The sequence below is a fragment of the Pieris napi genome, chromosome 23 (assembly GCF_905475465.1).
Source record: "Pieris napi chromosome 23, ilPieNapi1.2, whole genome shotgun sequence".
Classification (NCBI taxonomy): domain Eukaryota; kingdom Metazoa; phylum Arthropoda; class Insecta; order Lepidoptera; family Pieridae; genus Pieris; species Pieris napi.
Genome location: NC_062256.1, coordinates 2405465 through 2424405, shown reverse-complemented (window position 1 = coordinate 2424405; position 18941 = coordinate 2405465). Strand labels below are relative to the sequence as shown.

The 18941-nt window shown below is 34.1% G+C and overlaps 2 protein-coding genes across 2 annotated transcripts; one reads left to right on the top strand and one right to left on the bottom strand.

The window, feature by feature from the left end:
• Nucleotides 1-117: 117 nt before the first annotated feature.
• Nucleotides 118-2328, bottom strand: LOC125061123. The gene is made up of 2 exons (XM_047666359.1): nucleotides 2270-2328; nucleotides 118-710 (listed from the first exon to the last, which is right to left on the bottom strand). The coding sequence occupies exons 1-2, from the start codon at nucleotides 2271-2273 to the stop codon at nucleotides 217-219; spliced, it is 498 nt and encodes a 165-aa protein (XP_047522315.1). The 5' UTR covers nucleotides 2274-2328; the 3' UTR covers nucleotides 118-216.
• A 9919-nt stretch (nucleotides 2329-12247) lies between these two features.
• Nucleotides 12248-17693, top strand: LOC125061122 (PBAN-type neuropeptides-like). The gene is made up of 6 exons (XM_047666358.1): nucleotides 12248-12377; nucleotides 13220-13314; nucleotides 14258-14352; nucleotides 14988-15117; nucleotides 15977-16080; nucleotides 17545-17693. The coding sequence occupies exons 1-6, from the start codon at nucleotides 12297-12299 to the stop codon at nucleotides 17598-17600; spliced, it is 561 nt and encodes a 186-aa protein (XP_047522314.1). The 5' UTR covers nucleotides 12248-12296; the 3' UTR covers nucleotides 17601-17693.
• Nucleotides 17694-18941: the final 1248 nt, after the last annotated feature.

The following is an 18941-nucleotide window of genomic DNA, read 5'->3' as shown; positions in this document are numbered from 1 at the left end:
ATTTCATAACAGATGGCGCTAGGAATGTGCCGTCATATATCTTGTTAGTTCAAATATTCTCTTTGAGGCAGGCTGATAATATGAAATGTGGCTTAGTAGAGGGTAAAAAAACTAGAGTATTAATCCAAATATAATAATCACGGCTTTGTAAAAAATATAAACAGTAGGCATTCTTATTTTAAAATGTTTACCCATAAATAAGGTTTTAAAACACGTTTAAGAACCTGAATTAAATCCATCGTCCACTTTTGATTTTCTAATAACACCATCTAAAATATTTCTTGTTTTCAAAAGATTCTTCCTCAATTTATATACTACTTGATCAGCCATCTCTTCATTGACGTCCGGCAGTTCGTTCCTAATACATTTCTTTACGTCATCAAACGTTGAGTTTGGTATACCATCGTTTATTTCTTCAACTATCTCTTTCTCTCCCTTGACAATAACATTGTGCAGATCTTCGGCGAAATTTTGCAAGAACATATCCAATGTTTCCTTCACAACTTCCATATCTGTTACTGTTAGATTGTTATATTGCATTTTAACATAATCAGACATTATCGTTTTGAAGTTTTGAATGTATGATACTGTGCGAATATCCTTTTCTATGTGTTCGATGTCAGGTTTCTCTAATGCGTTTAATTCTGGGATATCTTTTGTCGGAAATGCTCCGGCCGACACAAGTAGTGTTAGGAGTACGACAGGGTTCCCTGGTAAAAACAAAAATATTTATTATCTAGGTATTATCTTGTACAGTGATTCCAGTTATTTTAGTAATAAATACGCTCAAATAAAAATATATGACAATATTTGGTATGCCAATGTAAATAACATTTATAAGCTAGATAGTTTCACAATAAAGAGTTCAATTGGTTTGGGTTAGTTTTTACACGCTTTATAATAGCTTCACCTGTATGTATGTATGTATGTAACCGACTCCTTCGGACTCGATTTTGACCCACTTTTAACGGACAGATTTAATTCAAACTTTGCGCACCTGTCAAAGATCGATGACAATGCAATAATCCGAAAAAAAAATGAAAAAAATAAAAAAAATTTAACCAAAAAATAAATAATAGTTAAAAAAAACTAAAAAACCACGCTTTTAAAGCACATCAAACTAAAAAGTGAAAAATAATTCCTAATTTAGGCTGAAAATGGTAATGAACAAAAAATACTGGTATTATTGTGAAAAAGCGTGGGGCGCTCTGTGCCATATTTTTCGTCTATCGAGCAACCCACGCTTTATCTATCTTTAATAGTTTGATGTGCTTTAAAAGCGTATTTTTTAGTTTTTTTAAACTATTATTTATTTTATAACGTTTTTACAGTTGTAATAGACAATAATTATTTAAAGAAAACTTTTTCAAAATTTAGTCGCTAGGATTATAACGGGTATTTTTTTAGTAAACCGTTAAAACATAGCTCATTCTTTATCAACTAAAGCTAATATTAGGTCCTTACATATGATATTGGCGTTTTGTACGGGAGGAACAAAAAGTATATTTTAGTATTTTCCAAACTATAGGTAGTTCATTGATCCCTTTACTAAAAAAACATTCTGACGGGAATAAATAAAATCTTTGAAGGCGGTTTCGACTGCCCCATCAGAGTTAAATTTTTTGCCTTGCAAGAAGTTATCCAAATTTCGGAAATTATGGTAATCATATTATGTAGGAACTATACAAAGAACTTGGTACGAAAATATATTTAACTCTTTAGTACTTTATTAGAACACATTTAGAATATCTTTTACAGTCGAGTAGTGCAGTACGTCTCTTATATAATATGTCAAAAACAAAATAACAACAATATATACTTTTATTGACAGATATCTATACTAATATAATAAAGAGGAATGATTTGTATGTAAGTATGTTTGTAACGAATTGGCTCAAAAGTACTGGACCGATTTTAAAAATTCTTTCACTATTTAAATTATTCATTATCACTGATTAATATAGGCTATTTTGATTGGAAGAAAAACATAAAAATCCCTACTAAAACTACAATAAGGTGTAAAAAATGCCTATAAAATATCTTTCATCGCATGCGCTGCGAAAACTTTTGATGATAAAAAAAAATTGTTGATCGAAATTAAAGAACATATTAATATGTATCTATAAAAATGTATAAAAAATAAATGTCCATCCGTCCAAAGCCAGGACGGGCCGCCAGGAAATAATAAATTACCATATTTTAAATTAACTTTACTTATAATTATTAAACTTAATTTTGACCCTATCTTACACAAGCTATGGGTACTTACGCATTTTGTACGATGTACAACAACTGTAGTTGACGAATAAATGGAGACATTTTAGTAATTCAGCGATACACGAGTGGATTGTTTTATGCAAGAATAATGTATAATATAATGCTACTGATATTATATATTAATTGTGACTCATTAATCCTAAGATTAGCTTTAATATTTTGTTTATATTATTATTATTATTTTTTAGATTTTACTTTATGTTATTTATAGTTAGTGTTACATGTTATTTTTTTTTTTTTATAAATTATTCATGCACTTCTGGGGTCGTTCATGTATTACGTAAGCACTGAAGGGGGGGGGGATGGGGTTCTTTGATTTTCTTATTTGGTTATTATGTCAACAGTAATTATTTACTTTTTTACACATATTACCTATATTGTCTATGATTGAAAACGAAATGTATTTTCGAGGATTCCTCCAAAAATTAATACGTTTATGTACTATTATTTTTTAGAGCTTTGCTTACTTTTGCTGACAAGAGGGGGGGGGGGGGTAAATTGCTGTAAATCTGTTTACGTTGAACGGCCCCTTTTGTACTTATTACCCTCTGTAGGTGTTTTTTTTATTGTTCCATATTAGGGTTGCCTGGATAAAATCACGTGTTAGCGATAAGGACGCCCGTTGCCTAATAATATGTAAGCTGTCAAGCAGGTTACATATTATTAAGCTACTAACCAACTAACTTTAAAGCTCGACTCGAGCCGGAGAAGGCTTAACTGGTCCCCAGGCCAGGTGCCTCTTGACACATGAGCGTCCTGGCAGTTTGTCCTCTGTTCTATAGAAAAAAATCTGTTCGCAGAAATTGTCCCGATATTTATATATAAATAATTAATACTAATTAAAGGTATAAAAATCCTTAGAACACAGAAATACTTTGTTCTGTATTCTGAGACTTCTATGATAACACTCAAACACGTGTATGCCACACACACATTAATTTAAACATTATATGTTTTGCATGATACCGTCCAATCAATCTTTATTCAGTAAACGGCTCATTTCCGAGTGGTCATGCATATCATCGAGTAGGTGTAGAATCCGGCTTGAACCGTTTCCCATATTAACTAACGAACAACGAGACGTTTAATATTCTCAAGTAAAATCAATTTTAATTAAATTTTGTTACGATATTATAGCAATAATATATATATACATATCGTATCGGAGGGCAATGAGCCTAAGAGACGCCCAAAAAGGACAGTCGCGTATGGATATCCATATTGGTGGGTGCGTTGTCAGCCTTTGAGGAAGAAGTATGCTCTATTATTAACAGTTGGAGGTCGTATCCCCAGGGAAGACCACCAAGAGTCGATTCCACAGTACGCTAGTTCGCAAAAGAAGTTCTTGTGAAGCGGACTGTGGAAGAGTTCCAGCCATCAAGGTGATGCGGATGAAATTTTAAGTTGTAATCCCCCCTTGCCTCGTTTCATCACCGTATGAACGGCTCATACGGTGATGAAACGAGGCAAGGGGGGATTGATTGATCAAGGGGGATCAACCCATACAACTCTTCAGATAATAAAAGTGATGTACTTTAAAACATATAGATACCGCACAGTTAACTTATTCAGAACAAGTGGATTGTTTTTTTTTTTAAAGGCAATTCGCACCAATTGACCTAGTCCCATGCTAAGCTGGTGAAGCTTGTGTTATGGGTACTAGGCAACGGATATACATACATATTATAAATAGATAGACATATAAATACATATTTAAACACCCAAGACCTAAGCACAACACCAAATGCTCATCACATCGATGTTCGTCACAGCCGGGGATCGAACCCGGGACCCATGTGTAAAATACTCAGAAACACCACCAATAGGTTCACTTTATAAGCGGTACGATCCCCGAACTCAAGTAACGTCCGCACGCTGCGGCGGTAGGCAGTCGACTGACTCCCACTAGTGTGCTTCGGTATACTACATCCCTTCCTTATTTAAATTAATAAAAACTTATCAAATGATTCGAAGATTAACTTTAATTTTGTTTCTTTTACATTTTAGGATGATAAGTCATTAATCTTCATTTTCGTTACCATTTACCCCGTCGTCTGCGTGGTGGTTAATGATTTGCCACTCACCATTTTCAACCCTCTTAAGGTGGACAACATTTCTGCGGTATTCTTTCCCCGTTGAATCATTTCTTACCCTAATGTCTCCACCGTTACATCTGTTACCGTGTGAGACTCTGGACCACAATTAGGAGCCAATTTATTTCCTCTCATCATATTTTGACGTCTAGATTTTCCCCAATTCCCAAATGACTATTCGCCGCTTTTCTCTTCCTATCAGCATATTCCTTTCCTTTTTCTTTATTCTCCCTATCTCTGTCTATAAAATCTGAATATATGACTTTATGTTCCATGTCTGAATTTTATCTCGAAACTGTCTACGAAAGAAGAGTTCAGCCGGGGTTTTTCCTGTTACTGTATGAGGGGTGCTGTTGTACATTACAAGGTTTTCTAGAAGGTCCTCTTTCCAATCCTTTTCACCTACCTTTTTTATTAACCTGTGGCCAATAGGGTATTGTATTGTAAATTACAATCGCGCACTCCTTACAAAACGCTTTGAAATTGTGACTTGTAAATTGATTGCCACTATCGGAAGTTAGGGTTGCAGGATATCCCAATCGAGAAAATAATTCCTGGAGATTTATAATGGTTTCTGTGGCAGTAATGTTCTTAATAATTTTAATCTCCTTATACCTACTGTAGTAGTCTACTAGTATAAGTAGGTAATCGTTTGATGGTAATGGTCCCAAAAAGTATACCGCCACATCAAGACAAGGCTCACTTGGAAGGTCTTGTCTTTTAGTTCGATGAGGTTTAGGTGATGAAACCAGCGTACAACCTTTACAGGTTTTAACACGACTTTCAGCATCCCTATCAATTTTAGGCCAACAAACCTTTGTTCTTAGACGACCTTTCATGGCAACAAAGCCAGGATGTCCTTGGTGAGCAGCCTCAAGAACTCGATCACGACGTTGTTTAAGAATAATAAGTTTATTCCCTCTGAGGGCTTTATTACCGTATAGCACTCATTCCACTTATCTTCAAAACACCACTTCTTAATGCTATTATTTCCCTGTCTGTTGCACTGGCTGTTTAAATTTCAACAAGTGGAACTGCTATCGGTCTGCTGTATTCTACAATTGCATTAATGTAGTTTTCATTGTCGAATGGAACTGGGTAGGCAGAGTGGCAAAGGCGTGAAATAGGGTATGCGATGTGCTCTTTCGCTGACCGGTAGACTACTTTATTCATGTAAGCCTGCAGCCGCAGAACCCATCGTTCAATGCGTGCACCAGGCTTGGATCTGTTACCGTAGATAGTTTCCAAAGGCTTGTGGTCACTTATGAGCTCAACCTCTTTGCCCAGTAGATAAATCTTAAAATGTTCTACTGCCCATACCAGAGCCAGGCTTCTTTCTCCGTTTGACAGTATCACTTCTCGCAATCAGTAATACTTTTATTGCCGAACCCAATTATCCGAGGTCCGTGACGATCAATTTGTACGAGCACCCCACCAAGACCAACTGGAGACGCATCTGCTATTATTTGCGTTCCATCCACCGGGTTGTAGTAGCCAAGTGTTTTTAAGTTTGACAGTCGTATCTTGAGGGTCTCAAATGAAGAGTCTTCGAATGAACGTCTGTCCAGTATTTTTAATGTTAGTAGATCTGCTCAATCTAAGTCTTATTATTTGCCGAAGGGGTTATGTAAGTGTTTCTGAATTGGGTATCCATTTACCGACGTATTTAACGAGTCCAAGAAAACTCTGTATCTCTTCAATGTTGGAGGGCTTTTTTGAAGCCTGGATTACTTTAATGTATTTGTCCAATGGCTTTATTCCTTTTTCAGTTAGTAGATGTCCCAGAAATTCAATTTTGTGTGTCGTATCGCAATTTTGTTTGTCGCATCTTGCATTTGTCGTGGTTAAGAAGAACATTAATTATCTTTCAGTATTTGTAACACATTTTCAAGCCGTTTATCGTATTGCAACTCATCAGATCCATGTACTACAATGTCGTCAGTACAATTGGCTGTCCCTTCACAACCGGACAACAATTTCTCCACCCATTTTACAATTATTGATAGTTGTGTCATTATCTATATGGGATACATAGATCCACTTCATCGGTAACTTAGTGTGTTCCTGTATTTATTTTCAGTGTCTTTGTTCCATTGTATTCGTCATTTCGTGTATGTATTTTCCGTTTTTGTACCTTGGTCTTACAATAATCCCTAAAATGACCAACGACTCCACATTTTAAACATTTTTTTTTTTATCTCTGTCTGGCCAATTATTATCAAATGATAAATGTTTGCTGTTGCTGCAACGAAAACATGTTTTCGCTGAGTTTCGAACCGCACGTAATTTCCTTGCATCTACCCGGTTAATTTCTGAATTTTCGTATCAAAAGTTTTACTTGATCCTTGCTTATCAAACGAATCAAACTGTTTGTTAACCGTCTTAAGCGTAATAGCAATTGTAATTACTTGTTGAAGTGTTATCGAATCTCCACCTGTCAGGATTTTCTTCCTTAATTCTGAGCTTCGGGCCTTTTCTACGATTTGGTCTATTAACTGTTCATCTTTAGCTGTAAACTGGCATTTAGGTACCAGCTTGAGTTCGCAACTGTAAAAGGAAAGCTTCAAACCTCTCCCCTTTCTCTTGTTTCATTAGTCTAATAGTATCGTTCGTAGTATCTGCTTTGTTTTGTTGAAAAATATTCATTTAATTTTTGTATAGCAATTTCATAAACGTCAGCGCCATCGATCTCATCGACATGAGCTCCAGGCAAGTTGTAATACACCTCTTGCAATGCAAGCCCACCAACGTATAATAAAGAAGCTCGCTTTTTAATGCTTGAATCAATATTAGCGACCAAAAATTATATGTCTAGTGCTCTTCTCCATTTTTCCCAACGGATTCCTACTGAGACTTGGTTGCCTTCGCACTCGAAATGATCAAGGCCTGGAAACGCTGGTGTTATCTGAGCCATATCGGAGTGATAACTAGTAGTAACATGTGGTGTCAAAATGCGGAGGGTTGATTGGTTGCGCAGGTACCAGGGCAGGCGATAAAACGCGGCGCGGCAAAAAGTTTACCCTTTTCTGCGCGTAGCCATCGAAACGTACGAACTTGTTCTTCTCAGAACACTTCGATATCGTCTTACGATAACGCTAATAAACTGTTCTTTTCAGAACAATATTATCGTATCTTACGAAAACGTTTAACAACTGTCCTTTTCAGGACATATTACCGTGTCTTACGACAATGATGAACTGTTCTTTTCAGAACACACGACCGTATCTATTCTGATCTGTTCTTGTCAGAACACATCACTGTATCATTACGACACGTTAACTAATCACCTACAGGTTTATACCCGTATAAATATATCTTATTTATTTACGAAACATTCATCATGCATACTTTGCACAATAATCTGATCTCAATATCAATGATTATTGTCACTAAACCAAATACGGTCTAATCTAATAAACCTTACTAATAAAAGTAGTCTATCAAATTGACTTTAAAGCATGTACTCAGAATTAGTCTATCTTATTGACTTAAAGAACGTTTTGGTCTGTCATATTGACCTTAACAACATTATCTTAGTCTATCTTATTGACTTTAAGAACGTTTTGGCCTGTCATATTGACCTTAACAACATTATCTTAGTCTATCTTATTGACTTTAAGAACATTTTGGTCTGTCATATTGACCTTAACAACATTATCTTAGTCTATCTTATTGACTTTAAGAACGTTTTGGCCTATCATATTGACCTTAACACCATTCTCTTAGTCTATCTTATTGACTTTAAGAACGTTTTGGCCTATCATATTGACCTTAACACCATTCTCTTAGTCTATCTTATTGACTTTAAGAACGTTTTGGCCTATCATATTGACCTTAACACCATTCTCTTAGTCTATCTTATTGACTTTAAGAACGTTTTGGCCTATCATATTGACCTTAACACCATTCTCTTAGTCTATCTTATTGACTTTAAGAACGTTTTGGCCTATCATATTGACCTTAACACCATTCTCTTAGTCTATCTTATTGACTTTAAGAACGTTTTGGCCTATCATATTGACCTTAACACCATTCTCTTAGTCTATCTTATTGACTTTAAGAACGTTTTGGCCTATCATATTGACCTTACAAAACCACTATCTTTCATATTGATCATGGCTTCTAATGGTAAAGACCTATCTTATTGGCCGTGATAGAAAACATGGGTCTCTCAAATTGACCTCACAAAACATCGATCTTTCATATTGATCTAACCATTGCTATCTACTAATCGTCAAGACCTATCATATTGGCCGTGATAGCAAAACATGGGTCTCTCAAATTGACCTCTCAAAACATCGATCTTTCATATTGATCTAACTATTGCTATCTACTAATCGTCAAGACCTATCATATTGGCCGTGATAGCAAAACATTGGTCTCTCAAACTGACCAACCAACCATTGTAACTGTAACTAGAACGTGTATGAGAAATACAAAATCAGGCCCAAATATGTACCTAACATATTTGGTATTTTATGACACTCAGTCAACACCTTCTTGTAGCAGCGCTTGTTTGTTTTATTTCCTTTTATAATATAATAAAAGCGATTATCAAATTGTGAACAATATAATTATGAACAATATAATAAAAACAACAAGCGCAGCACACAGGTGCAAACTCGTGACTCATTGTTACTAACGCGCATTATTTCGTTTGGCAGGTTGGCCGGTACTTATTTTATGAAACCTTTTCGTTTTTTGACAATATAAAAGACTGATAAAACAGTCACGGTCCAACATTATATAAAAACAAACTTACATTTCTCTTTCACACGCGTTCCTTCCTTACATACCATGTTTCCTTATGTCTTTCAAAACTTACATTTTCCGTCGTCGCCACTTGTAAAATACTCAGAAACACCACCAATAGGTTCACTTTATAAGCGGTACGATCCCCGAACTCAAGTAACGTCCGCACGCTGCGGCGGTAGGCAGTCGACTGACTCCCACTAGTGTGCTTCGGTATACTACACCATGGATTCGCAGTCAGGGGCACTAACCACTAGACCAATGAGTCGTCAATGTTATCGGTAAGACAATTATACCTGCTAAATGTGACCTTATATCTACATATATCTATTCCATTTAATTCTGCCAGCCGGGATAGAAGACGGAGTGATATTGTGCAATCTCTCTCTCTGCAATGGTTCGTTCGACTTTTGCAAGCCGGACGTGATTCAGTCTGCATATATTTACAACAAAAAAGAATTGTGCGTGTACTAGGTGTACACACGTAAGAAGTGAAACTTCTTTATGATCTTATTTTTCGAAAAATGTGCAACTTTACAGAAATTCGTTAAATTAGATAAAGTTTAACAAAAGGCTTTTATTATCATAGACATGAATACAAATATTTCATTTTACCTTATTACTACGAAGATTATTATAGAATTTCATTAATTGTAATATAATTATTACTATCATTGAAAAACGTGACGATTTGCTACAAAATTTCTCCCATACGTCGATAAAGAAGTTTCACTTCAAAAAGATGGCGCTTAACGGAAAAATGTGACGCGTAACGAAAATATGTTACACTAAATTGGAATTTCACTTCAAAAAACCCTAAACTTCAATTTCATCCTAGAGTTTTGTATGAATGTAAGAAAGTTATAACAGATTGGCTAAAAACTTTAACATATGAGGAAACTGAGCACATTTTAGTACGAATTCGTTAGTTTGATACATACATTCACAATTACTACTTGCCTGTTAGATGGACAAATGATCATGAAGCAGACACAGAAGTCTGAGGCTCAGACCTAAAGGCTAGCCGCACACACGCAATAATATTGTCGAATCAAGTTTGTCAATTTGTTTTAACAATATATGCCTCCGCATATTTCTTAATATTATTGCCAATATTTACTAATTTTAAAAGGCTCAGTCACGAACTGATCCTTGATCTACGCGGAAGTATGGATAATAAAAAAAAATGTGTCATATTGTGTATGGCAATAAGCCTGTTAAATAAGAAACCGCGAACTAAAAAAAACGATTGATTAAAGAATGGATGCGAAAAAGAACGGAATTTACAACAAAAAAATTTTTTAACAAAAATCCAACAAAAATCAAAACAAACAATAATATTTGAGACATAGAAAACAACTCATTTGACGTGCACTCATAGACAAATTATGTTAAACTAGAATATTGAAGTAAGGCCCGCACACACACAATAATATTGACAATAACCCTGCCTCCCCCTGAATATTGACGGCATATTTCAGAATTTCCGGAAATTCGCAATAATATTGAACAATACCGCAAGACACGCCGCACACACTCAATATTATTGACAATACGTATTTTATTGTCAATATTATTGCGTGTGTGCGGCTAGCCAAAAAGGTTGTACCACTGTTTTTTTTATTGTTTGTCTTTCGTAAATGAGTCGGTCCAACAATTGTCAAACTCAATAAAGATATATTCCACAGATTAACTACTAAACAAAACAATTGTTGATGGATTTAATATAGCTTTAATAATAATAATAAATACTTTCAAAATACCCCAAATATAGTCAAAAATTAGTATCACAAAAGCAAACTTAATACCAAGTAAATATTATTTTCTCACCGTCCGAGCGAATGTTCAATGCACATAGATTGCGCACGGGGATCGAACCTACGACCTCAGGTATGAGAGTCGCACACTGCCCTTTACGAAAGACACCCTAGTCGAATACTAATAGACGTCTATAAACTTTAATTACATTTAATTAAATCGAGAGATTTATCTATTTGCTAATAATAGAAATGTCAATCCGAGCTTGATAATATATTTTCCCTGAATCATTTGTTTCAATTTAGCTGAAGGTTTAAGCTTTGGGGGAGATAGGGGACAAATGGTTTGTGCAAACGCTTTTATGTTTTATTACACGCTTTATATTAGCTTCACCTGTATGTATGTATGTAACCGACTCCTTCGGACTCGATTTTGACCCACTTTTAACGGACAGATTTAATTCAAACTTTGCGCAACTGTCAAAGATCGATGACAATGCAATAATCCGAACAAAAAAAATTAACTAAAAAATACAAAATACAAAATACTAAAATACACGCTTTTAAAGCACATCAAACTAAAAAGTGAAAAATAATTCCTAATTTAGGCTGAAAATGGTAATGAACAAAAAATACTGGCATTACTGTGAAAAAGCGTGGGGCGCTCTGTGCCATATTTTTCGTCTATCGATCATAGTTTGATGTGCTTTAAAAGCGTGTTTTTTAGTTTCTTTAAACTGTTATTTATAGTTATGGTATTTTGTTTAATCCAGTGTTTTCCTAGTGTCTTAAGCGTGCTAATCTCATGAAGTCGTAGGTTCAATTCCCGTGGACTTTAACATTATCAAATATCGTTAGGAAATCGGTGTGTATCAGGCACAGGATGCTGATCACCTACTTGCCTATTAGATTGACAATTTTTTTTTATCAAGAACAGATACAGAGGTCTGAGGCCCCGACCTAAAAAGGTTGTAGCCACTGATTTATTTTGTTGAATGAAGAATAAGTATGTTATTTATCTACTTCTAATTTCATAATACATTACATAACTGATGTAATGAATATAGTACTTCATGAGGTTGTCACATATTATCTATATTATACATATATATATAAAGATATTTACTAATAACTAATAACGGACTGTAAATGAATATTATACAAATCTGAGAATTGAAATTAGGACTTTAAGGAGTTTTAACGCAAAAGTAATTTTTCTTCTGTACAAAAAGTGTACTACCTATATGCTTTAGTTGAAATGTGTCCATTAATACGGCATTTCCCAAAAACACATATTTTGTATGGATTTTGATCGTGTCCGTTCAACCCCAACCTCCTCATCGGTATTTACCTTCACAACAATATAAAAGGGCTTTCTTTCTTAAGAAAAACATCAGTTAACATCCAGAGAGCAGCAATGGCATTAGACAAAATAATGTTCACTGTATTTCTATTTGTTTCATACAGTTTGGTTTTGGTTTGCGGTGTTAATTCTAAGGTAGGTATTAATTTAAGTGAATAATATTTTTAAATTTTTAATAAGTCAATGTGTAAGGATGGTGTACTGTCCCCTCAAACCTAAAGGATCTTTCAGTCTAACAACTGACTGGTCAAGGGATTCAAATAATAAGCTGGAGAAGTATGTATCCTTTGAAGGAATATCTTCATTAACGCGTATTAGGGGAAGCCGTCCGTCATTGCCTTTAGAATCGTTATTCTATGATCTCTGGTATCTCGTGGTATTCCTGTAACAGCGATGAACTTTAATGTTCTATGGTACTTTTTTTTTAAATCTTTTTGTCTATGTTTTGATAAGTTTATCGTTCGATTGACTTACCAAGACCATAAATGTATTTTTTGTATGAGATTATCTGTATTTTATCATATATTTCTTAAGGTTGGAAGAGATCGCTTTATAGCGATAAGACTGTGTAATGTTTATTTTTTATTTTATATTTTGTTAAGCGTAAATAAAATAAAATTGTTTATTTTATTGTTTTAAATAATTGTATAAATATTAAATATATTTCGTTTTGGAAATCAATTTGGTTGTTAGTGTACTTTTGTGTTAAACTAAAGTAAAATATTGGTAATATAGGTTATATTTATCCGCTGAATATATTATAAATAAACTCGAATTTTAAAAAAAACAATGTTATTGGCCGGTTAAGTTATACTTATTACTGAGATGAATATTATATCGTGAGATAAGCGTAAAAGATATTAATAACAAAATAAATGTTTCATACAAGGATTTTTACATTGACAGCATCGTACTATAGAGAAAAAATGTTTACTAAAACCAAAGACAATAAAAAACTAATACATTTGTTTATTTAGGATGACATCCAAGACAGAGGCGCTCACAGTGATCGCGGAGGTGTGTGGTTTGGACCACGACTTGGAAAAAGATCTTTGCGGCTTGGAGATGATAGGTACAAAAATATTTTATGCAAACCATTAATAATAAACTACGCGTTCTTTTTGTCTGTTAATATAAGCATTTTTTGGGTCGAAAGTGATAGTCAAAATAACCAAGCAATGAAATAATTTTATGCTTGATATATTTTAAAAACCATTTTAGATATTTATTATTGACTATGGGACATCTACAAATTGTTATTTTTAATTCTTAATTATCGGTTTTAAAAATTCAACAACAATAATAATTTTAAAAACGCGCCAAAACTCTAGGCAAGATGGCGTCGCGCCATTTATACAATATGCTTTAACACGCCAAGTGTTTTTGTGTTAATTATCATTCTTACAGATATTATATTTAGATTAAAAACAATATTTGACAAAATTAAACACCAAGACAGGATTCTAGACAGGCGAAGATATTATTAACTATCGTCATCGTCGATTCGACTAATCTGTGACCGTTTTGTCTCATGTGACTGACGTATTATTTTAAAATACGCCTTTTATGATTTACAAGTTTTTTTTTAATGGCTCTGGCACGATTTGTGCATTAGCCAGCGTCAAGTATAGGAGTTTTTATAATTCGTGCTTGTCTTTAGAGATTCGACCGTGTTTACGGTTTAGGCACTCGCCCGGTACCGCACAACCCTCCCAAAGGCCGGGAACAAATTTAAATTAAATTAAAACTTGCCCTCGAGCCGGGAATCGAACCCGGTACCGCTCACCTAGCTGCCACTTAATAAGACCGCTAGGCTATGAGGCCCCCGATTTACAAGTTAACTCCATAACATTTTTGACGTGTTTTACACAGATTACTTTCAACATTACTTTATTTTCATACTGAAGATAACGTGAAACATTAATCTTTGTAATCGCTTTAGCCGTCGGCGTTTATCATTAATTTCATTTATAAACACATTATATTAGTACTTTTATTTAAACAATATTTTTCAGTAAAGCAACGTTATTACGATTACTAGAATCAGCTGACAACCTCCGATACTACTACGACCAGCTCCCTTACGAATTGCAATCTGACATTGGACAAGGTACATAGATTTATGTCATAAAAATGCGCTTGGACCCGCAATTTTTTTTTTGTTTTTTTTTTCTATAAACGCACACGCTTTGGTAATTCGCAAAATGTTGCCATATACATCGATATTGACATTTTATTTTATCTGTTATTTATTTCACAAAATACTAATTAAACGGCGGAGATAATCTTTCCTTTAACTATGATTTGGTTCCCTTTGGAGATTCTTGAGCCTTACAAGAGCAGAGCTTAACTCAAGATTTTACTTGGGGCCTGGTTGCACCGGTGACCCCAGAGCTGGTGCTTTTCTTAACGAATAAGTATCGCAATGCACCGAGGAAATGCTGCCATTACACCATAGACCCAAACTTTTTAAATTTATTTAAATTTTATAATTATATAATTATTTAAATATAAATTAGATTATATAATTATCCTACAAAAACGAAAAGAATTAATTAACTAAGCCAATTATAATAATAACCAAATGACTATCTTAAGATAGACATATTTTTTTATAATTTCTTGGAAATTCATATTAATATTTTTTTAAACAAGCTATTTACTGAGATAGTTGAGAATAAAAAAATCCAGCAGTTTTTTGCTTGTTAAATTTATTTTATTTTTTAGAAATTAAATACTTTACAGACAAAATAATCTTCACACCAAAATTGGGGAGGGCAATCGACGAAAGACTGTTAAATGATGTAGAGTTCACACCACGATTGGGCAGGCGGAAGATCAACCAGGCATTACCTACAGTAACTGACGAGGAGAGGTACTGCTTTGTTCACTAAAATAGGAGATCCTTAGTTCCTTGGAATATTTTTTATGTCAATAATATACAAAAGAATTGTTTATGTCAATGATAAACAAAATATTTTTTTATGTCAATGATAAACAAAATAATTTTCTATGTCAATGATGAACAAAATAATTTTTTATGTCAATGATAAACAAAATATTTTTTTATGTCAATCATAAACAAAATAATTTTCTATGTCAATCATAAACAAAATAATGTTTTATGTCAATCATAAACAAAATAATTATGTTAATGACAATGATGAAGGAACGTCTTTGCTTAATGGTTGAGATTGTTATTATTTTAATAGCAGTGTGGCCTAGTGGTGTGTAATGTTCTTTCTCTCTATGTGCGCATTTAACGCTTGAACGGTGAAGGGAAACATCGTGAGGAAACCTTAGACCCCAAAAGTCGATGGCGTGTGTCAGGCAGGAGGCTGATCACACATTTTTTTTTTTTTAAGACAATTCACACCAATTGACCGAGTCCCATGCTAAGCTGGTGAAGCTTGTGTTATGGATACTAGGCAACGGATATACATACATATTATAGATAGATAGATATAAATACAAATTTAAACACCCAAGACCTAAGCAAAACACCAAATGCTCATCACATCGATGTTCGTATCAGCCGGGGATCGAACCCGGGACCCATGGATTCGCAGTCAGGGGTACTAACCACTAGACCAATGAGTCGTCAAAACATTAGATTGACAAATTAAATAGATACAGACACTGAGGCCCAGACCTAAAAAGGTTGTAGCGCCACTCATTTTTTGCTTTTAATATTTATTAGAATTATATTGGTTTAATTTTAATTCTCCTTTCAGCTACAGGCAAGACCAAATGCTAACGAATCGTCCAAACCATTTCTCCCCGCGACTTGGGAGGAATTATAATTTTTCTCCCAGATTAGGGAGAGAATTAACCTATGGTAAGTAACAAATTGAATTCATTTTTTAACACTTAGTTGCTAGTGTACAGCTCTCTGCCATATACCTGCAGTTCCCTTAATCTGGTCTATCCACCATCCAAGTTGGCTGCCTCTTTTGCGTTTATTATACCTTGGTATAAAGTTACGCCCATTTCCACTTAATTTATTTATTTTCATTGTGACGTCTACCTTAGTTAATCTTAATGTATATAATAAAAAAAACCTTAGCAATGACAAATAGGATGTGACAAAATTCATATATTACTAGTCCCCAAACTAGGGAGTGAGGACAGTAGTAAATGGTACATGTTACTAATCAAACACAAGTCTTATAAGACATTATGTATATGTGAATGTGCAATACCGTCTCCACCATAAGTGCACACGGGGCCCGTGCCCAGGGCCCCCATTCTCTCCCACATTTATTCTCAAAACATTTTTGTCGGGCAAATTACAGTTTTTTCATAAATCAGTAATGAAAAAAGTTATCTGAAGGTATTTAAAAGGCATATACTACGCCATTATATCGATAACTGAGCCTATTCCTACTGTACTATTTAATGACATAATAGAAGACTCAACAGAAATCTCGAAAGAAACCGTTTTCGTAATCGTAACCAAAAAAACCAGCAGCATTCTAATATCATTAATGACATAATATATCATACTGTATTTGTAGACCTATAAATGGTTATACTTAGTATTTTTTTTTTATTATAAATTTTTTTATACTTTCCAAAAGGGCCCCAAATTCGTGTTTGCCCAAGGGCCCCAGCCTAGTTTAAGACGGCCCTGTGAGTGTGTGAGTGTGTGAATGTAGGTGAGAGTTTTTTTAAGCCTGCGCTGTGTCAGTGTTAGTTTTTGGCACCTCAGGGTCATGCCGAGATACGTAGTAAGGGCTACTGTAGATTCGAAATCCAATTAAGCTAGCGTAATTTTTATGTGATTTTGGCGTGATAACTAACGTCTTTAAAATCGTTTTAGTCGGGTGACATGTTCAGAAACTTGTGTCACACCAAAACCTCACGAGCGCGATCGCAGGTATAACGAGAGAGAGACGGACCGATCTCCCGTCTCATCTCGAGCGCTGCCAGTCATTCCGTGAATGTATGAAGAAAAATGTATATCATAGTCGAATAAGTAAACTTGTCATTTTACACCCGAAATTTATCATCAAAAGTGTGAATAAAACGATAGATGTAATTTAAAATTTGAAAAAATTGTTATCTTCATTAATTCCTTACTTCCCAAAAACTTATATCACCAATAAGACGTTATCACGTAAACATCTCGATCGTAAACCTACTTTACAAACAACCAATATTTTTTTTTATTATACCTGTAGCTTTAGTGTCGCTTTAGGGCGATAAACAAGATATATTATAATGTACAATAAGTTCTGTGCATAATGTACTTTAAAACTTATAAAAGAGCTGGTGTAACACTAATATGAAATTGTTACAGATCTTTACCCCAGTGTACGTGTATCGAGAAGTGTGAACAACTCAAAGACGAATTAAACACGTGAAAATAAGGACATGGTGATGCGTCAATAATTTTATATTTGATAATGTTTTGGACAAATAATGTTTAGGAATAAATGGTTATGATTATATGTTTCGACTTATTTATACACCAACAACAATATATTTGTCTTTAGCGCCATTTTTATGAAATTTGGTAGATATGAAAAAAAACTTCCGGGTCAAGATCTATAGAGCGCACTTAGGCTTTGCTCAGACTTAACTTTCGAGTTAAGTCACAGTCGGTTTTTATAGAGAAAACTGCGAATCTCTCTGAGTGCTAGCTTAGCTTAATCTCAAGTCCACGAAATCGACAACTTACCAAAAACTTTGACTATAAGTCTAACAAAAATTATTGGCCTAAAATTTACTTAACCATCATATATTTTACTTGACTTTTTATTTTTGTCGGTTTTTAATTAACGGTGATGCCAATTGCTACTACGATTTTAAAATAAGTCAGCCCTGTCTTAGAATTCATAAGCACAAAACGTTTAAAGCTAAAATGTAGCTACAAAATCTCCAATATTTAAAAAACAAGTTTTTAGATCAAGTAATAAAATTAAAGTTTTTGAAAATTATTTATCTGGTGTTTAAAGAAATTAAGCAATCTCTAGAAACAAACACCGAACACACCACATCTTACATATATTCAAATTCAAAAAGATCATTTAATCATATTGGTAACTCATTTTGTACACTTGACTTGTCAGTAAATAAATACATATTAATGCTTCTAATTTTACATTTAGTGCCAGTTCTCAAATCAAGGGCGTAGAACGGAAGAGAAGAACTGGCAATAAACTCTCCGCCACTCTTTCTAATCGCCAGGTTTTTTTTTTCACACAACGTTTGTAAGGAGCTATATAAGCTACCCATAACGCACTCACTTTCTGCGCACAACACATTTTCTCCCTCAGAGAGCCTTTCATCTTTAACCACTTTCTTAAAAACTAAATTTTCACTAACGATTCAAACTTTAAACACTTACAATCTAAAATAACATCTCTCAACCTGTCCTATGCTGGAACGGAAAATATTCTTATTGTGCAACAATATTTGATTATAAAATGAGTTATGTAGAAATTATTGTCAAGTACCGTTGACATGTCAAAAGGAAGAGACTGGCTGATCACCATCTATATAGTCCTAAGCTAGAAGGCCAGTTTCCTTTCTTTTTATATATATCCTTTTTATTTTGTATTTATTTATTTATTTCTTCTATATACTATTGCTTTTCTATATATGTTTGAAGATTACTTCTACTATATATACTTCTTTAGGCGCGTTATGAAAAATTGATGACAGTGAAATTTTACGATGCACCGTGACTATTTA